The 27,264-nt window shown below is 49.6% G+C and overlaps 1 protein-coding gene across 6 annotated transcripts in view; it reads left to right on the forward strand.

Moving 5' to 3' along the window:
- Positions 1-27,264, forward strand: part of ALPK3 (alpha kinase 3) — a 56,788-nt gene that overhangs the window by 10,147 nt on the left and 19,377 nt on the right. For all 6 annotated transcript variants that reach the window (XM_026510271.4, XM_044388427.3, XM_044388428.3 and 3 more), the window contains 5 exons: positions 8,795-8,912; positions 9,490-10,717; positions 23,238-25,314; positions 26,517-26,664; positions 27,059-27,186. In XM_026510271.4, coding sequence (XP_026366056.3) covers positions 8,795-8,912; positions 9,490-10,717; positions 23,238-25,314; positions 26,517-26,664; positions 27,059-27,186 — 3,699 coding nt within the window. The remainder of the gene's footprint in view (positions 1-8,794; positions 8,913-9,489; positions 10,718-23,237; positions 25,315-26,516; positions 26,665-27,058; positions 27,187-27,264) is intronic.

Below are 27,264 nucleotides of genomic sequence, written 5' to 3' on the forward strand. Positions count from 1 at the left end.
CCTTAATCCATCTTTTTAAAGGAAATTACTTTTTATTTGATCAAAGTAATACATGCACGTGATGTAAGTCTTCAAAGCATACTAACAGGCATGTATCAAAGTACAGCAGTTCAGCTTTCCCGCCAATCTGTCTTCCCAGAAGCAATCTTTAAGCTGTTATTGGATACATTTAGCTATTTCATGTATACATTTCCACAGTGCTGAGTAATAACGTGACTGTTGCTAACTTTTGAGCCTTCGGGTTTTCATGCTCGCTGGTCTTCCTGTTACAGTGGATAGGGAACGAGCTCTCTCTAGCTTCGTTTTCTTTGTTCTCCTCACTTATCTTCTCAATATAGTTATATCACAATTTTTGCTTAAATCAAAATTTACTCTTTACCTTATTTCCAGGCAATATTATTCATAACTGACGATTGTAGTATACTACGATTATATTTCTTTCTCCTGTTTTGCTCGTCAGTATTTTCTTTAATTTTTTCATATTTCACTTAATATTTATTTATTTATTTATTTATTTATTTATTTATTTATTTTTGCTATCTATTGTTAAATTTTCTTATCCCATCCAATAGCCTCTTACTACAGTTTCCTACAAGGTCACTGCCATCAGTCCTCCTGTTAGCTGCTTTCCTTGGAGACATCTCACTTGGAGATCTCTGTTCTTCTCTCTGAACTGGTAGCCTTTTAGGCCAGATACACAGCTGTTATCCTGGGCTTTCTCTTTGCCCTTCCCCTGGGTTTTATTCAGTTTCTTGGATCTCATATGGTCCTTTTTCTTGGTTTATTCTCTGGCTTTATTGAACTACGTCCTTCAGTAGTGTCATCATGTGAAAAAGACATTCTGCCAGAGATGGTATGACCACAGGGGACATTGTGATGACAAGCTCTCCCCCTGTCTCTCCTCCGAGCCTTTCAGCCCCAGCGTGATTTAGTTGCTTTCTGCATCTGAGGCATGGTCGGCATCCTGGGACCTCCCTTTACCATCATCCTACACATTCCCTTTACCTCTCTCCTGTGATGGATTTCCTGGTTTTTATAGTCCACGGTTTTCTTTCTCTTGATTTACATTCTTATTTTCATAGCTTCCTATGCAGAGTATGTGGGAAGTAAATGTTAGACAACTTCTGTCTGAAAATGGTTTTTCTTGGTTGTTTTTTGTTTTTGGGGGGTTTTGTGTGTGTGTGTGTGTGGTTTTTGTTGTTGTTGTTGGTGGTGGTGGTGGTGGTTTTTTATTTTACTCTTGATGGAGAGTTTGGCTGGGTATAGAATAATAGAATTCTAAGTTGAAAATAATTGTCCTTGAGAATTTTGAAGACAATGCTGCATTGTCTTCTTGCTCCCAATGTTAGTGTTCAGAGCAGAAAGACGGTTTGACTCCTCATTCTTTGCAGGAGACTGTTTTGGTTCCCCCCCTCCCCCGAAGCGTGTAAGAATGTTCTGATATTTCATAATGATGTATCTTGATATGGGTGTCTTTTCATCCTGGGGCGTGCTTGGACTCTTTCAGTCTGGTAACTGATGGCCTCTAAGTCTGGGAAATTTGAGATTATTTTGATGTTGGTTTGTTCCTGCTGTTTCCTCTGCTCCTTCTTTCTGGAACTCTTGTTACGTGGATAACCACTCCCCTGGACTCATTCTCTTATCTTCTTTTCTTTTCTTCCCCTTTTATCTATTTGTGTTTTTGCTCTGCTTTCTAGGAGATTTCCTCAGTGTTATCTTTCCACTTTTCCACTGGGTTTTTAATTTCTAAGAGCTCCTTTAAAAAAATTTTTTTTTCCTGTGGCATGCTGTTCTTCATAAATATAATATCTTCTCTTAGCTCTCTGAAACTAATAATGATAGTTTTCTAAAAGTTTTCTTCTCCCTGCATAGCTTGAGTTCCTTCCAATTTGCTTTTTTAAAATTTATTTAATTGTTTGGTCCTTAATCTTCTATGTCTAGGCTTTCCTCAGACACCCATCTGACTATCTTTGGCAGTCAGATAATGGTTAAAAGTGGAGACCAAAAAGCTGGTTGTCAGTTCTGAGCAATCAGGAAGGGCCTGAAAACTTGGGGCTTCCTTGTACGGTGATCTGGCAGGCACTGTTGGAACTGACAAAGTAAGTTTCTTTAATTCCTTCATCGTGGGCTAGCTAGAGTCCCTAGTGAATACTCTTCTCAGGTCTTATCTGGAGGGTGAAGATTTTCTGGGAGCTATGCAGAGGACAGGGTTGTGTGGGCTCTCATCAGAGAGCATTTATTTTATGCATACGGTTACTACATTTTTCTGTTTCCCATAGAGTAGTTATGCCCTCAGCTGTTCTGGCTTACCCTCGGGGTAAACTTTTACCTTTCCAGATAATCATCCTCACCTTTGGCCATGGGGGCGGGGGTGGTGGTGGGAAAAAGAGTTACCTAGTGGTATGGAGGGGGTGAGGGGATCCAGAGATCTGACGGTTTTTCACACAACTCATAACCTCTCCTCCTTTTCCTTTCCCCCGAGTATTTGCCAGCAATTATGCCTTTGGAGGATTTTCCAGTGTTCAAAGGGTAGCTCTCAGTTCCCCCACTGCCACCTTAGGGTTCAGCTGTCCTGGGTCTGCTGAGCCTGTTTCCACTGTCCATCCGACTTTCAAACTACTGTTCCTCCTATTGCTTGCCTCATCTGTTCTCCCCTTCCCTGTGGTTTTATATCTTTTAATTTAAAAAAATCTCTTTAGAGTAATCATAGTGGAGAGTGGTAACAGGTGATGTGCTCATTCTGTCTTTTTACCTAGAAGGCTATCCTTTGCTGGAAAATTCCTTCTCATCTTTCAAAGCCCAGCCCAAATGGCTTATCCTCTAGGACATCATCTCCAGCACTTCACGGAAATCTCTAGCTGCATCTGGTCTCTCTATTCCTCCAGGAGGACTGTAAGATCTGCGAGGATAGAGCGCAAACCTGGCACACGGTCCTCTCTGGAGCGAGCACAAAGAAGGCGCTCAGTACCGATTTGCCAAATGCCTATTTCTTTCAGCTGCAGCTGCTGCTGGGGCCGTGGGCCGCCTGAGGGGACAGGCATCAGGCACAGGTCTCCCTTCTCTCCCTCTTCCTTTCTACCCTTCATAGCCACGGACTCTGAGAGCAGTGTTGGAAAAGCCAGACAGGAGTCTGACTTACTGAATCTTGGGGCATTTTATTCAATACCTCCAATGTCATTATGAAGCTTTGCCCTGTTTTAAGCCCAACCCAAAGGAGCAAACCTTTATCCCTCAGTTGAGATAACACCCATGTCTCATGATGGCCAACCAGGGCCACGGGCTTCTTTCTGCTCAGGAGGACCCGCCATGCTCGGGTCTACAGCACTCCCACGTGGGGCTGTACGATTTCCAGGGCTCTAGGTATCACTAACATCCCTACCTCAGTCCCTGCTGTACCTAACTTCCTCCTCCCCTCTTCTTACCCCCCACACACAAAAACTCTCAGGTCACCTGAGTTTCATGGAGTAGATTAAGGAGGAGGTCTCTGCAATCACCACAGTACACCGTCAATAAGCCATTTCCAGTTAGCAAGGAGAGAATGCAGACTCTATGGGGAAGAAAGGGGTAGGGGATGCAGAAAAATCAGAGAACAAAGGGAACAGGAGCTGGGTCTCCTTATCTGGAGAAGTAGATGGTAGATAGATCTATGGCTGAGACTGGCCTCCACGTGAGACTTGCGTGGTGATCCCAGCTTGTGTCTGTGGAGATAAAAGGACCACATGTGTCTGTCTTCCTCCCACCCTGCTGGTAACATTCCTTAAGCTAGACTGTGATGAGTCAGCCCCATCAGGGCCCTGCCAGGAGCAGGTGATGCTTTCTGGTGGGTCAGAACCTAGACCACATGAGGGAGAGGAGCCGGTTCTCCTGTTGGCTGAGCTCTGAGAGAAGTCCTTGGGGTTTTGGAAAAGGAATACACAACCCTGAGGCTCTCGCCTCTTAGACGGGGTGAACAGGGGATAGCAGGCCTTGACTCAGCCTTCCGGCTGCTGTCTCCCCCAGGGGCTCCTTTGGCCAGAATGCTACTGTCCTCCTTGAGTTTGCCTATCTTTGTCCAGCATGGCGACCGCATTCCCACGCTCCTCAACTCTTTGTGGATTCCGTGTTGGGGTGTGTGCGTGTATGTGCACATAGATGTTGGGGCAGGAGGAGGAAGCAGCAGCAAGCCGCTGGACAGTGACTGAGCCTTTAGACAGAACCAAGTTCCTGAAAAACACCTTTCTTAGAGAAATAAGTCTACTATAATGAATGTTGGGAATGGAAACTTCCTTATTGGTCCCAGAATCTTCACCAGAAAAAGCATCGGTAAAAGGAAAAGGAAGCCAGGTGCTTTGTGACTCTAGCTAAGTCACTTCACTTCCCAGAGCCTTATCTTCCTTTTGTATGAAGCATAAATTAAACCCCGGCTGCCTGTTTTATAGAAGAGAGGGATTTGAATTGGGGTCTTCTGCATATCCTTAGCTAGATGATTTGGGGCAGAAGTCTTAATTTCATGGGCCTTGAATTCCTCTTCTTTTTATTTTTAAGATTTTATTTATTTATTTGATATATAGAGAGAGCACAAGCAGGGGGAGCAGGAGAGGGAGAGGGAGAAGCAGGCTCCAAGCTGAGCAGGGAACCCAACACGGGGCTCGGTCCCAGGACCCTGGGATCATGACCTGAGCCGAAGGCAGACACTTAACGACTGAGCTACCCAAGCGCCCCAAATTCCTCTTCTTTAAATTGGGGATTAATAACAGTACATTCCTTGTGGGATTTTTGTGATGATTACATAATACAAGAAAAATATTCAGCTCAGTACCTGGCATATAGTGAGTCTTCAGTAAGTGTTAAGAATTGTCCTCACAGGATCGTGAGGAGGGCCAGACAAAAGTGTATTTGAAAGCCCTTTAAAAACTCTACATTGATATTCATCATTATTGATCTCTTCCGTCCGAGCTTCTCAAACTGGGGACGGTTGGGACAAGGCTGCAAGTCTCCGAGCTGGGTTCCAGACTCAGGCCTGCTGGCTGTGAAGCAGAGGTCTTGGGGGGAAAGGGGAAGGGAGAAGGGGGAAGGGGGGAAAGCTAGAGGCTGCGGGACCACTGTGGGCTCTCCTGGCCAGAGCTGAACGAGTGTGCACACCTGCTTGTGGGCACACACGCACGGGCAGGCCTGTGTGTGCAGCTGCGAGGGAAGGACCTTTCCTGCTTTTGTGTGTCTTAGAACACAGTTTATATTATCCAGGACACAAGAAGATGTTTTCTGTCCAAATAAAAGTGTTTCTAAAACCCACGGTTGCCATAGAGCCCTGAGTGGTCAGGTTGCCCGCCACTTTGTCAAGAGGCATCAGAGAGTGGCATGGGGGCTGAGGCCTCAGTCTTGGGGTGGCGGGGTCCCTTCAACATCTCCTTCCTTGCCGCAGCTTGACTGGACTCCGATGCCCTGGACACTGAGGCCTTACTGGGCAGGTCATGGGGCCGGGAGGCTCTGAGCTGGGCCCTTGGAGAGATGAGCTCATCACACAGGATGGTGAGGACACCTGTGCTGGCCTTGGCCACACGCGGTGATGTAACCCAGGGCTTTAGCTCACAGTGGAAACATGGGGCTCGCTTTACAGTCAGGGCTGCCCAGAGTTTGTTCCTGGCTGACTCAGCTGCAGCCTCGCCTCCCTTGCTCCCGGCTCCTGTACGCAGTTCCCCAGCGTGCCCTTTGCTTTCCACCCCCACGCTCTACTGTTACGGTTCCTACGTCAGGCGTGCCCTCCCCATCTGTCTCCTGCTTGTTTGTTCATTCACCGCCCTACTCACTCCTTTACGCACTCATCCATCATGGTTTCATTAAGTAACTACTATGTGCCAGGCACTGTCTTAGGTGCTGGGGATATAGCAGTAGAGAAGATAGGGTTCCTGCCCACGTGGGACGTGGGTCTAGGAGAGACAGACAAGGACACAGTTCACTACAGTAGCATAATTTGTGCTGTGAAGGGGGGGTGCAGGCACCGAACTTTACTTTTTCTGAAATTCTGCCCGCCCTTGGCCAGTTCAAATGCCACTCACGCCATAAAGCCTTTCCTGGTATCCTAGCCAGAAGTGTTGCTCCCTTCTCGGCACCCTGAGCACTTAGCGTATTCATCTATAAATATTTAATGAGTGTTGGTTCCAGACCAGGCACTATTCTAGGAACTGGGGACACAGCAGTGAATAACACAGATAAGCCATGAACCGATGTTCCGCTGGGGGTTGGAGAGGATGCATGTCGTGTAACAAACTCCTCAGTGTATAACATGTCCGTGTGTTCTATACACTAAACACGGTGAAGGGGACAGAGGCGCGGGCGGGAGGGTTCTGTTGTATGCAGGGAGGGAGAGAAGGCCCCTCTGAGGAGGCAACGTGAGGACAGAAAGTGAGGGAATCAAGGTGTCCCTCGCACAGTGCGTTAGAAGCAAGCCAGTCAGACCCTGTGGCTGGGGGAGGGGGCAGCGAGCAAGGCCAAGAGTGGTGGGAGATGAGGCAGTGGGGTGCAGGGCCCATCAGCAGGGCCTGCATTCAGTAGGGGCTCCTCGGTGTTTGGAGCAGAGGAGTGCCATGACCTGACTTGACTTTAAAAGGCTCATTCTGGCTGCTGTGTGGACAGTGGGCTGCACAGAAGCCAGATTGGGAGTAGTGAGGTCAGCAGGGAGGTTATTATAGAAATTGAGGCGTGAGACGATGGTGGGGACTAGTTGGTGGTGGGGAATGGCAAGAAGTGATCAGGTCCTGGACGTATTCTGAAGGGAGGGCCCATAGGATTGTCTGCTGGAGTGGACATGAGAAAAAGAAAGGAATAAAGGAATACCTCCAGATTTGGGGCCCGAACCAACTTAGAAGGATAAAGTTGTCACGTACCGAGCTATGTGGGTACCGTCCTGGAGAGGTGAGGGCCGTGAGGACCTTGGCCTAGGGCATGGTAAGTCCAAGACCTGTTAGATCTCCAAGTGGAGGTGTCAGACACACGGTCAGAATTCGGAACCAGGAGCTGGGGGGAGGTCTGGGCTGGACGGACAAATGTGGGGGTCATGAGTATATAGATTTTTAAAGGCCACAGGGCAGCATAAGGTCCTGAGGTTATACGGATAGAGAGTGGCAAGCAGTTCCGGGGCCTGAGCCCTGGGGCACCTCACACTCACAGGCCCCGGTGGTGAGGGGGACAAATGAAGGACATTAGGAAGAGTGGCCCGTGACGCAGGAAGAGTGCTAAAAAGGAGTGAGGAGAAGGTCTCAGGAAGCGGGCGTCAACACCGACAGATTGAGTAAGATGAGGCGTAAGAATTGCCAGGAGATTTGGCGACATGCGAGTCGTGAGTGACCTCCACGGGCACATTTGGTGCTGCGTGCACACAAAAGCCTGGTGGGAGGGGAGGGGTTGGAGACAGCGCAGACAGCACCTGCAGAGAACTTTCCTGTGACACTCCTACAGCAGGCTTGTGTGCCAATGGCGGTGATATGACAGAGGGGAACGGTTTGCTGATGCAGGAGAGAGCAGGAATGATTGTCGGAGAGACGTCCTTGGTGAGGCAAGAGGAGATGGGGTCCAGTGAGGACAGCTTCGGAGAGCCGTGTGGGCAGTGGGTCCGTAGACAGCGGGGTAGGCGGAGCGGATGTCCCCTGACTTACCTTTTCTACTTTACTGTGGGTTCCCTGAGAGCAGAGACCCTGCCCGTCAGGCTGCTATAGCTGCAGAATCCTCTCTGGCACTCCGCACATACTTGATATGTATGTTGGAGGAAATGTGAGCTGGGGTCTCTGAATTCTGATCCACAGTGCTGATCATTTGGAGTCGGCTTAAGGAATGAAGCAGAATTCACTGGTAAGGCTGGTGGTTCTGTGGGACTGACAAGTAGGGGTTCCTCTGTGCCCAGGCAAGGAGTGGAGCCAGTCTTTGGAAGGATGTTGGGACTGTGCGTCCGTCTCCTATCTCTTGTTCTGCCCAGAATATCAACTTCATTTTTGCTTCTCTCTGCAGTCCAGTCCACGTGGAGAACAGGGCTGCAGCCCTTTGAAGTTATAGTTCCAGGCCCAAGGGTAGATTGTCTCTAGGTCCTGATTCCTGAAACCTAGGTCAAATAACTGGACTCGATTAGCTGATTGGGTATCCATTACTGGACCCATCAGCCATGTGGGGACGGAGGCAGGGACATGTGACTTTAACAGTCGGAAGCTCTCCTTGTGGGCAGGGCTGGAAGTCCCCAGAGAGAAGGGGCTGGGGAGACACCTCAGTCCATCCCACAGCAGTGAATGAGTGGGTAGGGAATTGTAGATGGAGGGATGATGGATGGATGGATGGATGGAGGGATGGAGGGATGGATGGTTGGATAGATGGATAGATGTTTGGGTGGATGGATATTTTAGCTGTGTCAGCAAATAATGCCAGCATCTCAGCAACCTGGGATAAAAGAAGGAGGGCTCTTGGTATTGGGGTATTGGGGGAAGACCTCTGAGGATAGAGCTGTTACCACAGTTGAGAATGTAGATAGGACACTTCAGTGTCCTGAAGGAGTGTTCAGGAAGGAGGCTTATTACTCCCAGCCAAGGCTTTCTGGAAGCTTCTTGGTTCCCTGCAAGGAAGTTTCTCCTCCATATTTGCCTTCTAGCTGCTGAAGGGGAACGGTTTTCAGCCTTGACATGGACTCGCTTCTAAAAATAAGCAGAGCCAGATGATAGCCCTTTCCTTCCAGCGAGTGGGGCAGGTGGTCTGGGGAAGCCGTGGCATCCTGTTCTTTCCTTCTACTATTTTGGAACTGGTCTTCCTGCAACCCAGTCTCCCGCTTCCTTCTTAGGATACCCAGAGCCAGAGGTGACCTGGTACAAGGATGACATAGAGCTGGACCGCTACTGTGGTTTGCCGAAGTATGAGATCACTCACCAGGGAAACCGCCACACGCTACATCTCTACAGGTGAGGGAAAGTGGCCACCTCGCTCTCTCCGCTCCTGAGCGTCCTGTGGCCCTGTCAGAGATGGGCTCAGCTGGACGCTGATGGCCCGGCGGGACCTGGGGGTGGAGGCCAGGTCTCTGCTCTCGAGTTGAACCTGCTGGTGGCCTGTTTGCCTGCCAGGGTCTGGGATCTCCTAAGGCCAGGGTGGGAGGATTTCTGACACCCAGAGAGTGAAGCGCAACCAGAGGAGGTCCCGAACCCATAGAAACATTTTCCATGAGGTCAGCTACTGAAAAAAGCTCCTGTGTCATCCTTACTTCACAAGGGGCTGTGTGGGTCACCTGCTTCTGAAGGGAGCTCTCCTGGGCCCCAAGTCTAATCCCTCCTGGAACGCATGACCTGGGCCAGCTCCCTCCTTGTCGCCAGCCTCAGTTTCCCCCACTGTAATGGGGAGTGTTGGATGTGGTGGCGTCGAGGTGGGGTGGGGCACTCAGGGCGGGACTCGTGGGGGGCGGGGCAGCACGCGGGTGGGGTGGGGCCACTCCCCCCTCCCCCCTTGCAGGAGAGGAGAGTCCGCATCTTGTGCTCCTGCATTTAGGTGTCAGGAGGAGGATGCGGCCATCTACCAGGCCTCTGCCCAGAACACCAAGGGCATCGTGTCCTGCTCGGGGGTCTTGGAGGTCGGCACTATGACTGAGTACAAGATCCACCAGCGCTGGTTCGCCAAACTGAAGCGTAAGGCTGCGGCGAAGATGCGAGAGATTGAGCAGAGCTGGAAGCCTAGGAAGGAGGTGGTGGGTGACGCGGACCTACGCAAGCTCAGCCCGGACCGCTTCCAGCGGAAACGGCGGCTGAGCGGGGATGAGGCGTCGGTCCCTGCACTCCCTGCGAGGGAGGCCAAGGACGGGAGCCCCTCGGCGTGGCAGGAGGAAGAGGCTGAGCCCGGCCAGCTCCCGGGTTTGGGCCTCATCAACAGTTTTGCTCCTGGAGAGGTGACCACCAACGGCGAGGCTGCCCCTGAGAACGGGGAGGATGGGGAGCACGGCCTGTTGACGTACATCTGTGAGGCCATGGAGCTGGGGCCTCAGCCAGCCCCCAAAAAGGAGTTTGGGGCCAAGAAGAAAAAGAAAGACGAGGAACCTAAGCAAGGTCTACGGAAGCCAGAGTTAGAGAAGGCAGCTCGAAGCCAACATTCTTCGGAAAGCCGTGCCCCTAGTTCAGACAGGCCTGGGACACAGGGGCCCACAGACATGGAGCAGGTCCAGACCCGGCCCAGAGGCAGGGCTGCACGGGGCCCGGGGTCCTCCGGAGCAGAGAGCGCCAGGAAGCCAGCTCCAGCTGTGGGCACTCAGGAGCAGGCCCAGAAGGCCCCGGCCCCAGGCCCCGGCCCCGGCCCAGACCAGCAAGTGTATTTCTCCCTGAAGGACATGTATCTGGAAAGCACCCGGGCGGGCAGGCCTAAGGCGGACGAGGGGTCCCAGACCCCAAGTGGCAGGGCACCTGGAGAGATGTCCTCAGGAAAGGTACCCAGTGAGGCTGGGGGTGAAAGGGGGCCCGTTGCCCCTGGCCAGCCCACGTCCTCAGCCCCCCAGCCAACTAGGCCTTTCAACAGGAAGAGATTTGCCCCTCCGAAGCCCAAAGGGGAGCCCACCTCCGACAGCAAGCCCGATTCTTCCCTGAGCCAAGCTCCAGAACCAGGGGTCCAGAGCTCAGGGAAGGCCCCGCCTCAGGCCTCTGCCCAAGTGCCCACCCCCCCTGCCCGGCGGAGACACGGCACCCGGGACAGCCCCCTGCAGGGGCGAGCAGGCCAGAGGACTTCAGGAGAGGTAAGTGTGGGTGTTGGGTGCCTGCAGGCTGCTCTGGGAAGCTGACCTCATGGAAACTCTTGCTCCAACAGCTCGGCAGCCAGTGAGCAGGGGGCTATTTATAGAAGGGGGTGAGGTGGTGATGGAGTGCCAGCCAGGAGCAGGGGACCGCAGGCCTGGCCTTTGCCCCAGCCAATCTCAGATGCCAGGCATGAGGGCAGCACAGCCTGACTGTGACCCTACCCTCTGACAGCCTGGGAGCTCACGGCCAAGGGGACCATGCCCCAGAGGGAGGTGGAGGGAGACGATGTTCTCTGGGGAGGGAAGAGCCAGCGGAGGGTTTCCTTGGGGTATACTGAGGCAGCAGTGTTTCATGGGGAGACTGAGGAGCAGGAGTGAGCTGTAGTGTATGGTGGGTCTCGACCTCGATGCTTAGCAGAAGATTTTTAAAAATATCAACTGTCCAGGAAATTCTGGTTTAATCTGGGTTTTTATCTAAGGGTTCGGAGTTAGCTGTAGCTATGTGCAAATCTGACTATGCTGAACATCTGGTGATTGGGGCAAGGCGTAAAATCAGAATGAAAATTCTGCCTACTTTCTAGGCTGTTGGGAGAATCTCCCTGCCCCCGGAGGGCCTGGTGTGTGTTAAGAACTAACGAAATGGCGGGAGGAATTAGATGATTACTACGGCGGGGGGTAGAGGCCAACTCTTTTACCTGGGAACAGGAGGGCCACCATTTCCTGGGGGTCAGGTGGCCAACGGAGGGAAGGGGATGCTTTGTGTGGAGGTAGGGATGCGGGTATCTATGTTTCAAAGAAGAGGTGGGCGACAGCATTGAGGAGTTTGGGGAGCGGGGAAGGGAGGAAAGGAATTGAGAGGGGTGACAGAGGAAAATGGTTTGTCCCCTTTGGTTGGTGCTGCATGTCTCAGGGGGCAGAGGGCAGACAGTATTTTATTTTTATTTCTTTAAATTTATTTGAGAGAGAGAGACAGTGCACAGGAGCGGGGGGCGGGGAGAGGCAGAGGGAGAGGGAGAAGCAGACTCCCCGCTGAGCAGGGAACCCCATGATGCAAAGCTCAATGAAGTGGGGCTGGATCCCAGGACCCTGAGATCCTGACCTGAGCCGAAATCAGAAATCAAGAGTTGGACCTCACGGGGCGCCTGGGTGGCACAGCGGTTAAGCGTCTGCCTTCGGCTCAGGGCGTGATCCCGGCGTTATGGGATCGAGCCCCACATCAGGCTCCTCTGCTATGAGCCTGCTTCTTCCCCTCCCACTCCCCCTGCTTGTGTTCCCTCTCTCGCTGGCTGTCTCTGTCTCTGTCAAATAAATAAATAAAATCTTTAAAAAAAAAAAAAAAGAGTTGGACCTCAACCAACTGAGCCACCCAGGTGCCCCGAGGGCAGGTGGTCTTCCGCAGGAATGTTCAGGAGACACTTTTATGGTGGGCAGAGAAAAGGCAGTATTTCCTATGAGTGGCAGAAAGGAAAAGTATTTCAAGAGTGAGGGCAGACGGCAGAAGGGACAAGCTGCCTGCCTCCTGACCTCGTGGGGGTGGGGGGCAAAGGGAAGGGGTGCTTCACAGACAACAGGTGGGGGCTGCCCTTCCCATGGAGAGAATTTCCGTCGGGGAAGGAGGGAGAGACCAGTTTCAAGGGTGGTGCTGAATTAGTCTGTGGGGACAGGAGTTCAGAGGGAGTGGGGTGAACCTCAAAGCAGACTCTCAAGGCTGTTGGTGACTCAGCCGTCACGCTTGGTCTCTGGAGATGTTGGCAGTTGTGATGAGCTCCCAGTAGCCCAGATGGGGTGGCTCTGGGTGCCCGACACAGCCCACAGGCTGGGCCTGGCTGTGGACATGGCCCTCAGGGGCCCCTAGGGAGCTCATTCGGGAAGTGAGCAGGCCAGCAGCCAAGTCTGATGAAGGAGGCCTCCCCATCCACAGTGGTGGAGACGCCAACCCAGACGGCTGCACCCTCCTGGCAGGGCCCTCCTTGCCTCTCAGAGGAGGGGCAGACGCAGGAGAGGCCGCCTGCACTGGCTCCACTGTCCCCGCAAGACGCTCGTGTGGCTTTTACTTTTCTATATTTAGAAAATTGTGAAATAGATCACACATGTGAAAAATGCATTTAACATCTATGCATACGTTGAAACGGTGGCTTTTTAGTGGCTGAATTTGTTTTTTCATAGTCTCATTCTACCAAGTCTTTAAAAGGTATCTTTATTTTTCTGCTTATGAAAGAAACCCATGCTCATGGTGAAAAATATGGGGGGAATCCCTAAAAATTCAATGGGATAAGTAACACCTCAGCTACAATTCTACCATCGCGAGGCAGTCGTGGGGTATCTCCCAATCTTTCTGTACATGCAGTTTTATTAGTTTTAAAATTTAGTGTGTGCCGTTCTTCTGATCCAGTCTTATATCCTGCTTTCTTCCCCTCTCATTATTCCAGGAGCATTTTCTCACGGCTCCTAAAAATTATCTGGAAAGTTTAGTGGTTGTGTAAGGCGCCACACGTATTCTAACCATTCCTTCCATAGTTTATCTGTTCCTCCCCTATTCAAAGCTTAGTTAAGTATTAAGCTACATTTAAAAAATAATTTTTGTTGTTTGAATTTCCCCATTTGACTTTTAAATTAACCTGAAATTGATTTGTGTATAGAGAATAGCATTCGTTTCCAGCTCAATTTTTGGTTGATTAAATAGGTAATCTCCCCCGATGTCATTTGTGGAATATTTAACTCTCAGATACTAGTTTGTGATTCTTTCTTTATATATTAATTTTTATATACACTAAAGCCTATTTTAGTTCCTATATATACCTATCATAGTTCATTAATCTGTTTATTGATCCTTACAACACAATGATCTTGTTTTAAAGATTGTGGCTTTAATTTCTGGCAGAGCGACTCTCTTAGACTTCTTTTAAAAATTTTCTTAGCTATTCTTTCTTGTTTATTCCTCTAGGGAAACTTCAGAATCGTTGTTTGAAATTCTTCAAACTTCCAGACACCGCTGTGGTTTGGTTTCTTGTTGTTGTTTTTGTTTTACCTTGTACCTGTATATTTACCGCTTTAAAAAAAATCACATTAGAAGAAAGTGGTAAGCCATTTGTAACAAGATCAAAAGCCTGTAAAATCTTTTCATGGAAAACTGAAGTCCGATTTGCATTTGGAATGATGATTTAGTAAAACGCACTTGATACGTATTTGAAACAGCTTTATTGAGGTACAGTATATGTACCATAACATGCACTTATTTCAAGCGTGCAATTTAATATACACAATTTAGAGTTATGCAGGCATTACCGAAATCTAGTTTTCAAACATTTCCATCACCCTCAAAAGATCCCTGTTCCTTTTTTGCAGTTCATCCTTGTTCCTACCCCCAGACCCAGGCAACCACTAATATGCTTTCTGTCTCTGTATCATTGGTGTTCCGATTAGGATTATAGTAAGTATAGGAATTAATTAGGAAACACCCATATCTTTAGCTTTCTCATCTGACAGCACGGTATTCATTCCCATTATTCCAGCCTTCTTTCGTATCTCTTCCTAAGTTCTGTTGTTTTCTTCATACGGGCCCAGCACGTCTCTTGTGAGGGTCAGGTACTGGAAGGATCTCTGCCTCTGCGATAGGAGCCCACTCCTTCCCTACTCTGTCTTGATTTCCTTTCCCGGAAATAGGGGATATCTCCAGCAGTTCCAATTAGGCTTCCATGTTGGATATGGTTGAGGAGCAGATGTTGGGACTGAGGCCTCTTGGGTTGTGAAGAATGTCCAGACACCACCCCCCACCCCCCGCCTTGAGCCCAGCAATGCTGTACAGGCAGCTCTTTCCTTGGGCAGAAGCAATCTTCCCTGAAGGTACTTAGTGAATGGGAACTGGCCTTCAGTGTCCTCAAAGGCTGCTTTTTAGTGCCCTAGGCTGAGAGCTTCTCTGAGACTGGCTTAGATCTCTGGAGCTGAGATACAGGAGTGTGGGGACATGGTGGACTGCCCCATCTGCCCAGATCCTTGGAGAGGACAGTGTACACGTGGCAGAGCTCTGCTGAAAGCCTTGAGACCTCAGAGTGTCTCTTCTTGAGAAACCCTGCAAATCTTTTTTTTTTTTTTTAATGTTTAAGACTTTATTTATTTGAGGGAGAGTGAGAGAGAGCCAGTGAGCACACAAGCAGGGGGAGCGGCAAAGGGAGAGAGAGAAGTAAGTTCCCCTCTGAGCAGGAAGCCCTACATGGGACTCGATCCCAGGACCCCAGGATCACGACCTGAGCCGAAGGCAGACAGTTAACCAGCTGAGCCACGCACATGCCCCCACCTTTTTTGTTTTTGTTTTTGTTGTTTTTTTTTTTTTTTGGTGGACAGCAAAGCAAAGTTTATTGAGTGATAGTACAGAGCTCCCCAGGAAGGAGGGGACCTGAGAGGATTGTCCAGGAAACCCTGTGAGTCTTGAGGATGGTCATCCCAAGATTTGGAAACCCCACTCCCATAATAAGGGATCTTTGGTTGTCAGAGAATACAAGAATACAAGTATTTTCTGAGAGCTGTTGAAGGGAGGGGGGCTTGAGGAGAGACATGGTCCTTAAGGAATTGTCTAGTGAATCTAGGGGATTAGACTTACACCAAACCATAAGTACGAAGAGGGTGCAGTGAATGGTTATAGCAGTAGGTTTCCAGGGAAGGAGAGTGGGGTGCTCCACAGTTGCTAGGGAAGGCATCTGGGAAGTGGCCAGACTGGCTGGCAGCATGTACAGGATTCATTACTGGGAATACCATAGTAGAAAACTATCAAATAGAAATTGTTGTTGTTGTTGTTGTTGTTGTTGTTGTTGTTGTTGTTTTTAATATAGAAGAATGCCCGTAATATCCGCAGGTGGGACATAGAGCTTAGATAGGTGGGAGAGAGGAAGGAAGACATTCTGGGAAGGACATGGAGCACGAAGCAAAGGTAAGGTGGGGGGCTAGACGAGAAATGCAAACTTGTCTGTCCTAGTCTTGATGCTCAGATGCTTTTAAAGCTTCTCAGTACTTTTTCTTCTCTTCTGTGTCTTGTGTTCTGCTTTGGTTTGTTTAGCCTTACCTGTAACATCATCCAGGCGTGGGAATGAGACAGAAAGGAGAGAGAGCTAACATGTATTGAATATCAGCTTCGAATAGTGCTAGGTTAGATGGTTTAGACCAAATCCCTATTGAGGACAATTAGTAAAGGACAAAGTGAAGAGTTATCGGCCTAGGATATGGAAGGAGATGGAAATCCAGGATGGTGAACCCAGATTTTTATCCTGTGGCTGTTTACTACTCCAGAAGAGGAGAATGAGAGACTCAACAGTGTTTTAGACCGCGTCATGGGACTAGGGAGACAAAGATTGGAGTCTATGGTCTCAAGAGTAGTAGCCCTGGTAAACCCCCTGGTCTTTTGGTTGGGACCCTGAAGGGGTAGTGAGCCAGAAGTAAATTACCCATACGGGGGATTGAGGTTTATCTCTGAGTTGCCCAGGTGACTAAGATATATCTCAATCCCTGAAGTTAGGTTAAGGTGATTCAAGATACCTGGTGCTCCAAGCACCTGGAAGAAGCAAAAATCATCTGGAGGATGATAGCATCACTTTAAGCCTCAAATTATTTTTTAAAAATGTTTCAAATATAATATTTGGCATCCGAGTGAAGATTAGCAGCACTCCAAGAGAGGAAAATGTGAAAAAGAAGTAGCAAAAACAGCAGACAATATAAATATCTCCACAGGGGGTTCCAACTTTTGAAATTATCAGACGTGAACTATAAAACTAAAACTCTATTTCCTATATTCTAAGAAGGTAAAAAGACAAAATTGAAAATTTCAGAGAACTAGAAGCTATAACAAGTGGGATAGACTTAAAAATCAACCAACTGGAAATCCAGAACTGAAAAATACAATAACCAGAATGAAGCTAGTTGTTATGGTTATAACATTTCCAGTTCTGGATGAGATGGGGCAAACATACTCACGCTGTATCTCCCATTGAATGCAGCTAAAAACTTGGGGAAAATGCACAGTGCGGCTATTTGATGACTTTGGTGAGCATAGTAGGCAGATTGGGGAAGAAGACCAGACTTCCAAGTACCCCAGAACTATCAGTGTTGACCTGTTTGTTTTTTAAATCTAGTATTCTCTGGCCTGGTCTTAATGCAATCAGACCAGTAAGCATCAGCTTTACTTTAGGAGAAGCCCTCTACTCTACATCAGGCTTAAGGAATAGGAAAGGAATCTCCTGGTAGTGACAGTAATGGCAGAAGAAGGCCACAGATGTCAACCTTTGAGGAAGGGGAATCTTTCCCTCCATTCAAAGAAGCTGTGGCCCCCAAGAGGGTAGGATGAATCCCTGTTGCTTTTTTCCCCCTCTTTTGGGTCTCTTTCTTGGCCTAGGACACAGGTTCATGTGTGAAACATGGATCATATCCTGGGTCATAAACAAACCTTAACAAATATAAAATAATTGAAATCATACAAAGTGTGTTTTCTGACCAAAATGGACTTAAGCAACAGATCAGTGTCAGAAAGATAATAGGAAAGTCTCCAAACACTTCAAAAAATTTATGACACACTCTCATAAGTCCAAGAGGAAAGTCTTAAGGGCAATAGGAAAATATTTTTAACTGAATGAAAATGAAAATACAACACATCAAAAGTTTGGATAAATCAGTATTTTGAGGAAAACTTACAGAATTAAAATATTTATATTAGAAAAGAAGAAAGGTCTGAAGTCAATAATCTAAGCTCCCATGTTGAGAACCTAGAAAAGGAGGAGCTAAATAAACCCAAGACAAGAGAAGGAAGGAAATAATAAAACAGCAGAAAACGATGACATTGAAAACAGAACAACTATGGCGAAAACAAATTAAACTTAAATCTGGTTATTTGAAAAAAAAATCAGTAGTATTGATAAACTTCTAGCAAAACTCACAAAGAAAAAAAATGAGGCACAAATGACCAGCATTAAGGATAAAGAAGGGCTTGATCATGGTGACCATTTCACAGTATGGAGGTATCTCAAAACATCAAGTTGTTTAAATTATACACTCTTTGTACAACCTTATCGATTATACAACCTTAAATTATACAGTCTTTGTCAATTATACCTCAATAAAGATTTTTAGGGGCACCTGGGTGGCTCAGTCAGTTGGGCATCTGACTCTTTGTTTTGGCTGGGGTCATGATCTCATGGGTCGTGGGACTGAGCCCTGTGTCTGGCTCCACACTCAGTGGGGAGTCTGCTTGAAGATTCTCTCTCTCTGCCCCCCCCCCATGCTCTCTCTCTATTTCTCTCTTTCAATCTAAAATAAATCTTTTTTTAAAAAGATTTTTTAAAATAAAGATTTTTAAAAAAGGAACAAAGGGTGATATCACTAGAGACCCTAGAAGTACTAAAAGGGTAATAAAGGACCATTATGGAAAACTGTGCGCATAGTTCAACAACTTAGATGAAATAGACCAATTCTTTAAAAACTACAAACTGCCAAACTCTTGCAAACAATGAGATGAGCTAACTTGAATAATCCTATAATTGTTACAGAAATAAAATTTGTAGCTAAAAATCGTCCGAAAAGGAAATCTTTTGGGCCAGATAGTTTTGCTGTCAATTCTGCCAAACATTTAAAGATGTTAAAGCCTCAGGATCAGCCCTGGGTCTGGGTTTCAGATGAAGGAGATTCCAGGACCTAGGCACTGCCCTCACCATTCCCATTAATCTCCTGGTTTTGTCCCCCACTTCCCCAAACCAGCACTCCAGGACCATGTCCCACCTTGAGGGCGAGAAGCCGTAGTTCTTGTCAGTCAGTAGTTTCTTCCTGGAATCTCCTATGTGCTTGGGCCTGTGCAGGCCACAGAGGTGAATCAGATTGCATCCTTAATCTCTGAGAATTTATGAGGAAGACAGTAAGTCAGGATGGAAAATTAAACCTACTGCTGCTCTTTGTAGTGAAAAAGCTCACACAGAACCAGCTGGGTTCACCCCTGCTCCCAGCATGGTTATTTTAAAGAACTACATGGCAGTCCTTCTCATACCTCCACACAGTTCCAGATGTACACACACACACACACCCCACAGTGTGTAGAGAGGTCAGCCTTTGCAGAAGTGTACAGAAAGTACTCAACTGATCATTCACCATACAGTTACCCAGCACCACCTCTAACCCTGGGCCTGTGCTGGGCCCACCTCTTCGGAGGGGAAGAGTTTACACGTTAGCAGGTGCCACATGCATAAAACAAACAACTACCACACAGAATGGGGTATCCCGATACAATTAGGTACATTTGCTATGGGTGCATAGGGTAGGAAGCCACTAAGGTTTTCGAGGAGGGTGGAGGAGAAGACTTAGAAGTCTTCCAAGAAGAGAAGAAACTTGAGTGAGGTCTTCAAGGATGAGAAGGAGTCTTTCAAGTGAGCAAGGAGAAGGCTGAGACTGTCCAGCCGAGAGAAAACACACCAAGTGGTAATAAAATAGCACAGTGGTCACTACAGGAACTTCGTGGTGTTGGGCAGAGGGACCCAAGAGGTGAACCTGGAAAGAGAGATCTGGGACCCTTGCTGAAGGATGGGCTTCCTTGATCACATGAGGTTTGATTTATTCATTTTCACTCTAAATATTTTATTTATTTATTTGCCAGAGAGAGAGAGAGAGAGCACAAGCAGAGGGAGGGGCAGAGGGAGAAGCAGGCTCCTTGCTGAGCAAGGAGCCCAATGCAGGGCTCAGTCGCAGGACCCCGGGATCATGACCTGAGTCAAAAGCAGATGCTTAACCAACTTGAGCTACCCAGGCGCCCCTGTTTATTTTCACTTTAAATTGAGAATTGTTGGATATGTGTCATGTGCACATGGTATAAAATTTAAAAGTAGAAAAGGTATATGGAGAGTATTGTCTTCCTCAACATCCCCCCACAAAAACCAGTTTCTCTTCCTGAAGTCAGTTGCCAAAACTGTTTCTTGGGCATACTTCCAGAACTGTTTTCCCTGCATTTAAAAACATGCGTGTGTCTGTATATTTGCCGCACGAAGGTTGCATATTGTACTTTCTATCCACACCTTGTTTTCCTGTTTGGATATTTATTTTACTTAATTGGAATATGGATGTACCGTGATTCACTGGATCGGTTCTGTTGATGGAGTTTAGGTAATTTCTAGTCTTTTGCTGTTATAAACTGTGCTGCAGTGAATATCCTTGTCTATTAAGTCCATTTACACATGGAAATATATCTATAGGACAAATTCCTCCTAATGGAACTGTTGGGTCAAAGAGCATAAGTGTTTTTAGTTTTATTGAGTGATGCCAAGTGGCCATCCAAAGGCTGTGCTGACAGGCTGTTTCCCCATATCCTGGCCAGCAGTGTTCTTAAACTTTTTGCTCCTTTAGGCTCGGACTTTTAGGCTTTATCCTGTAAATGATGATAAGCCCTGGAGAGTTTTTGAAGCAGGAGAGTGTCACAGTCAGATTTGTATTTTGGTCAGATCACTTGGGCTGCAGTGAGGGTAAGTGTTGCACAGAGGCAAAGACTAGAGTCGTAAATGTGGATCCGGAGGCTTTAAAGTACCCAGGCGAGACAGAATTGTTGGCAACGTGTTTAGGCGGTTGGCAGTGGAGACAGAGAAGGGAATGGATATTGAGACACCGAGGAAGTAGGTTCAATAGGACTCAGGGATTGATCAGGCTTGGGGACGGGGGAGAGAAGATAGTTTTAATCAAAGGCTCTAGGGACACCTGGCGGCTCAGTCAGTAGAGCGTGATCTTGGGGTTGTGAGTTTGGTCCCCATCTTGGGCATAGAGATGACTTAAAAATAAAATCTTAAAAAAAAAAAGCAAAAGAGCTCTGTTCTCATGAGTCTTGTGCAAAGTCAGCATTTTTGGGGTACATTTATAGATTTCATGCCCATGTTAATGCTTCCTAATCCTAGAATGCCAGGAGTTAACAGAAGTTTCTAATATATTACTAATTGCTGTTTGTTGGCTCCAAGGGGTTTTTGTCTGTTAATATCTTACTGGTTGTCAGAGAAATTGGAGGAGCATTTTTACTAAAATTCTTTAGCCAGTCAGACTTTTATTTGATGGCTTCTGCACATCACCACACTCTTATTTTTCCCATATTTGAATGAATGGTATCATTCATCCAAAATTCCATATTCAGTAACTTTAAATTCTATACTTAATTCAAATGTTTAATTATATATATTTTAAAGTCTTTCTTTATGTGATCTGTTTCCTTTGGTTTTGTGTGTGGTTCTTCTGATAACTAGAGATATTTGTATGTGGTAATGTGTAATATATATTTTATATTTTATATGATACCATTATGTATTTCCTCTGTTCAGGGTCTTGATTTTTTATGACGAGCTATGATCAAGTGTTTCCACTACCCTTTTCCCCTGTCATTTTCCATCTCATATTCGCCCCACATCTTATTTCTAGATGATTATTTCCGTATAGTTAGATATCCCGTATTTCTATTACCTGGTTTTTTAGCTTTGAATAAATCTTTCATTCCTGGCTTGTATAGGTGATAGACTCAAGGAACTTAACTCCACTTGTCACCTTCTTCCTCCTTCCCCTGTTGTATGAGTTGTATCATTTCTGCCTGCTCAGGGCATGGAACGCTGACATTTTGCTCTACCATTGTATAATTAATATATATTTAACAATCAGCATGAATTGTGCTGTGGTTTCCCTAATCATCTTTTGGTCGACCGGAGTATGTTCTCTGGTAGTTTGCTCAAGCAGGGCTCATGGGAACGATATTCCCTAAGTCCTCGTATGTTCAAAAACAATCTTCCTAAGCTTAGAGGTTTTCAGGAACTTTCTTCAGTAGCATGTTTTTGCTGGTGTTTTCCGAGATGTGCTGCCGCTGGGCTGTTCCGGTCTCCTCCGCCTGTGTCTGGTGGGTGTCAACCTTGGGCGTCTTCTGTGTGATTCCCACCTAGCTCTCCACGATCCCACAGCTCTCGTTGGATGTGGACTTTGTGGGTTCTTCACACTGGGATGAGTCCTGTATCTACAGTCACTGTGTTTTGGGGCCACACTCAGAGACCCGTGGGACTGTTCAGTCTTCACCTGCCGAGCTGTTTCACGGTCTCTCTTCTCCCCACAGCTTTTGATCCCAAGCAGCCTCCCAGTGGCTCAGCTATCTGCTTGTGGCAGCCCCTGCTCAGTTTTTTTTTTCTTTTACCTTTTTTTTTTTTTTGAGACTGTAGGTTTTACATGCCTCCAGTTTCACTCATGATGAAGTTTATTTTTTTTTCTTGTTTATGTTGTTGGTTTTGATTATATTTGGGAGGAAAAAAGGCAACCTGTGTCTTGCGCCACTATGTTTAGACCGGAAGTCCTTTAATTATATTTGACAGGGTGGCATTCTCTGGTAACAGCGGGGAGCCTGGGATCCAAAGTTAGACACACCTGGCTTCTGAGCTAACCTCTGCCCCTTACTGGCTGACGGTGGACAATCACGTTTCTCTCTCTCTCTCTTTTTTTTTTTTTAAAGATTTTATTTATTTGACAGAGAGAGACAGCGAGAGAGGGAACACAAGCAGGGAGAGTGGGAGAGGGAGAAGCAGGCTTCCCGCCAAGCAGGGAGCCTGATGCGGGGCTCGATCCCAGGACCCTGAAATCATGACCTGAGCCCAAGGCAGACGCTTAACAACTGAGCCACCCAGGCACCCCAATCACATTTCTCTTTTGACCATCAGTGTGTTCTTATCTCTAAGGTTTACTTAAAAAAATTTTTTAAAGATTTTTATTTTTATATAATCTCTACACCCAAATGTGGGGCTTGAACTCACAACCCCAAGATCAAGAGTTGCACGCTCTACCGACTGAGCCAGCCAAGCGCCCCAGTGTTCTTATCACTAAAATGGAGAGCACGCTCACACCTATTTCCTATCGTAAGGAGTAAGTGAGGTAGTGTATGTATAATAAATAGGGGCCTAGCATAGTGCTTTGCAAATAGTGGGTGTTCAGAGGGTAGTAGTATAATGTTTCATTGATTTTTTCCGGCTCAGGTGGCATTCCTAATTACTTTAACCGTCTCTGTTTGGATGGCATCAGATGACTACCACTCGCTCAACACTAATGGCAGATGCTATCATGGAGGCCATTTTCAGGAAACCCTTCGGCTCTCTCCCATTTTGCCCATAATTCTATCTGGTGGCAGTTAGTGCCAAAAAAGAGGGATAGATCAATTTGCTCAGAAGCCTGGAGAGAGGACACTCTCCTTCAAATGGCAGGAGTGAGGGATCTTCCAGGAAAGGAAGGGTTTCTTCAGGGTGAGGTGGGAAGGGCCCGAGCTAGACCTGGATTCTGGGTATTCCTTGGTCTAGACTCTGGGATCAGGGGTTGGGATGGGTGGGCTTGAGACTTTGTCGCATGTCCTTTGCCTCCCAACCCCTAGCAGGCCCGGAAAACCAGGTGGCAGGATTCCCGTCAGGGCACCTCTGGATGAGGTCAGAGGAGCCTAGGATGCCAGGTTGAAAGAGATCCTAAGGCTCGTGTAGCCAAGTTCACGCTTTTATCCGTGTGTTCTCAGGTCCCGGAATCCCAGGCAAATCCGGCTCCCACCGTGCTGGCGAGCAGCAGCGCTGAAGCGGTGTCTGCTGGTCGCAGCTCCTCCAGAAGCCAGGGCGTCATTGAGCCCATGGATACAGACACCCAGGAAGATCAGAGGACGTCTGCTGACCAGAAACTTGGAGGCAGGAAGAATACGGAGGCAGATGGGAAGATGCAGGTGGATGGGAAGACCCAGGGAGACAGGACACAAACAACCCAGAGGACACAGGCAGATAGGAGGACCCAGGTGGACATTGTGCCCCAAGAAAGTGAGAGGCCAGTGTCAGCCAGGCGTCCCCAGGAGGATGTGGTGGCACAGGGAAGGGCAGGGATGCAGGTGGAAAGGACACAGACAGGCAAGAGGATGCAGGAAGACAGGAGGATCCAGGAAGACAAAGGGACACGGTCAGAGGGGAGCACGCCCACAGCCATAAAAGGTCAGTCAGAGAAGGGCTCCATGACCAGCCTCAGCCCACAGTCCAGAGGCCCCAAATGCCCACCTTCAGAGGGTCCTCAGTCTCCTCAGATTATTGAGTGTTTTGAGCAGACCCCTGAAGGGCCCTCTGTCCCAGAAGAGCCTGGTTTCGTGCTCAGATCTGAGGAGGCGGCAGTCACAGACCCCAGGAGCTATGAGGCAGCTCTGCTGGGTGCCCCCGCAGGCGGCCGCACACTCCCAGTACAGCGGCCTCCCCAGAGTGGTCCGGAGCAGCGGGGAGGGCCCGAATGGTCGGGTCTGGTCAAGGACAAGCCAGAGGACGGCCTGATCCCATGCCCCAAGGAGGAGCAGCTGTGGGAAGTGCCGTCCATGGATCTGGGTGGCCGGAGCCCAGAGGCGCCTGCTCTACCCTCTTCTCCCAGGCCCGGCCTGACCAGGAGCTTGCAGGAGGCACTGCCCAGCGCTCCGACCTCTCAGCACATGAGTGCTGCCGCCTTCCTGCCCTCTGGGGACCAGGCCTTGCTGAGGTCGGCCCCCCCGCTGCACCTGGGGCCCGGGACCCCCACCCAGAGTCCCCCACTAGCGGCCACGTCAGCCGACAGCGAGGGGGCCTGTGCCCAGGGGCTGGATGTGGAGGGGAGGCCCCCAGGCGCCCAGAGCTGTGACCCTGGCCTCATAGACTCCCTGAAGAACTACCTGCTTCTGCTGCTGAAGCTCTCCAGCACAGAGACAGGGGGCGGGGGTGCAGAGGCCCAGGACGGAGCCGCCCCCAGGGCTCCAGTGTCCTCCGCCACTCTGGTCCCCAACGTGGAAGTGGCCGGCCTGAGTCCCCGGACGTCAAGGCGCATCCTGGAGCGCGTGGAGAACGACCGCCTCGTGCAGAGCGCGCAGAGCCTGGCGCTGAGCCCCTGCACCTCCCGCCGCCTCACCGGCCTCCTGGACCGCGAGGTGCAGGCTGGCCGCCAGGCCCTGGCCACAGCCCGGGGCCCTGGCCCCAGCACCCTCACTGTCCCTGCCATCGTGGTGGGCGAGGAGGAGGGCCCTGGGCTGGCCTCAGAGGGATCCAGTGAGGGCGAGGGCGAGCTTCCCCCCAAGGGGCCTGGGGTCCCGGGGGCCTCCCAGGAGAGCAGCGTGCGAGGGTCCCTGGGGGACGCGGGTGGGCAGACAGCCTCTGGTCAGGGGCCACTCGCAGCAGACAGATGGGCCCAGGAACCCTTCCGAGAGGAGGAGGCCCCCGGAGAGGCTCTGACAGGCCTCCCCGCAGCTACGCCCGAGGAGCTCGCTCTGGGGGCCCGGAGGAAGAGATTTCTCCCCAAGGTCAGAGCAGGAGGAGATGGGGAGGCAGCCAAGGCTGAAGAAAGGGAGAGCCCCACTGTTTCCCCTCGGGGGGCCAGGAAAGGTCTTGCCCCTGGGTCCCCGGGGACGCCGGGGCGGGAGAAACGCTCCCCGACCCAGGGTAGAAAGGCAGGCATGCTGGAGGTGCCACGGGCGGAGGACGAGCCGGCAGCCGGAGACCTGGGCTTCAGCCCCAAGGCCAGCAGTGTGGACGCAGAGCAGGCCCCGGATGAAGGCAAGCAGGACACTTCGGCCAAATCCAAGAAAGCCAAAGACCTGCTGAAAGGTGAGCAGTGGGGTGGGCGGGGGCGGGCTTCACCGGAGAGGGCTGCGCACCACCGGGGGCACACGCCAGCGAGGGGTTCGCAGTGCGCCTCCTACAGCATCCTCCTGGAATGACCCCCCCCCCAGGCTGTGCAGTCAAACGGGGGCCAGTTGTCCTTGCTCTGCCCCTCGGGATTGCCACGTGTGCCGACTGTATACCACTGAGGGTAAAGCGGGTGGAAGAAATCAGGTCCTGAGCGTGGCCCTGGCTGCCCTAGTGTCCCAGGTCCTGCGCCTTCGTCCCTGCCACCCCCTCTGCACAGACTTGTCCCCCGAGTACAGAGCAGGAGGGTCAGGATCCAGACACAGGTTCCTTGCGTTCGGGCCTAGAACCCGAACTGAAGCTCCCCCCACCGCTCTCTCTCATGCCACAAGAGCCTTGCTTTTTATTTGGAGAGAAGCTTTATGTTTCGCTGTTTTCTTTGCTGTGTTCAGTGAACTCGGTTCCTTTAATAGCTGAAAGGCCATTCGTGTTATCTGTTTCTTCTTGAGCGGGCTTTCCTAGCCAATACCATCCAGTGAATTCTCCCTTCTCATCTGAAAAACAAACATCGAGGGTGGTATTGGCCATAGCGTCCTCTGTGATCCATTTAATACCTGAAGGTTCTGACATGACCTCGGGAATTTCTGATCCTGGTAATTTGTGTTGCTGTTTCTTCTTCCCATTTAAGCGTTTCATCTCTCATGGATTTTGTTTTTAGTTTTTGAATTTTTTTATTTGAGTATGGTTGTAACATAACATATAATGTGATATAATGTGTATCTACAATATAACGTATCTGTCTAATGTAATGTAACATAATGGAACGCAGCCTTACTGTAGTTTCACAGTGATTCATGTTGTGCTCCCCGCAAGTGCGGCTGCCATCTGTCCTCTCCTCACTGCCGTCTGTGTCCTGGGCTCTGAGGCTGTCCCAGGCCCGGGGTGGGGGCACAGGAGTGGGGCCTTTCCAGCTAGGCTGTGTGCTTTGGAGAGCAAACGCCTCAGAGGTACAGGTGGGACGCGGCTATGAGCCAGGAAGCCGTGAGTTTGTGTGAGGCCCGAATCCTGTTTTCTCTCGTCCTGTCCCACCAAGGACACCCAGGGAAGCAGGGGTGGGGCCAGGGAGGGTGCAAGCCGGCAGGGAAGAGGCTTGCCCCTCTGAACTGGGCCTCTGCTCTCAGCCCCACAGGTGATCCGGAAGATTCGCGTAGAGCAGTTTCCTGACGCCTCGGGCAGCCTGAAGGTGTGGTGCCAGTTTTTCAACATTCTTAGCGACTCAGTCTTGACGTGGGCCAAGGATCAGCGCCCAGTGGGCGAGGTGGGCCGGAGGTAAGCCAGCCGGATACCACAGCCCCTGCCTGGCTGCGTAATTACAGCAACGATCATGTGCGGTCCTCCCCTGTGGTCTGTCACCATCACGGAATGCTCACAGTAACCCCACGAGGGAGAGTCTGGTATTTCCTTAGTAGGAGAAAGTTGAGGCTCCGACGTATTCAGTCCCTTGCCAGAGTCACACAGCTAGGGAGTATGAGGATGGCCAACCAGACCTGCGCGGTCCAGGACCGGCCCCTGACCACAGTACCTCTCGCCCCCTGCCCGAGCTCTCAGGGCCGGAACGCACAGCAGCCTCTGAGGGCAGCGCATGACGATCCGTGGGACCGCAGTCCGGCCCTGGGCCGTGCATGGCGATGGCCCTCACGGGGAGCGTCTCCCTTCTCTGCAGTGCAGGGGATGAGGGGCCGGTGGCCTTGGCCATCGTGCAGGCGTCCCCCGTTGACTGTGGCGTGTATCAGTGCACCATCCGCAACGAGCACGGCTCCGCCTCTACCGACTTCTGCCTCAGTGCCGAGGGTGAGTGTGCCCCCTCCCGGTCTCCCCCCCAGCCTGGCTCTGAGGGAGGGTGCTCTGTCCAGGCAGGCCAGCCTGAGG

Source organism: Ursus arctos, unplaced genomic scaffold (assembly GCF_023065955.2).
Source record: "Ursus arctos isolate Adak ecotype North America unplaced genomic scaffold, UrsArc2.0 scaffold_28, whole genome shotgun sequence".
Taxonomy (NCBI): domain Eukaryota; kingdom Metazoa; phylum Chordata; class Mammalia; order Carnivora; family Ursidae; genus Ursus; species Ursus arctos.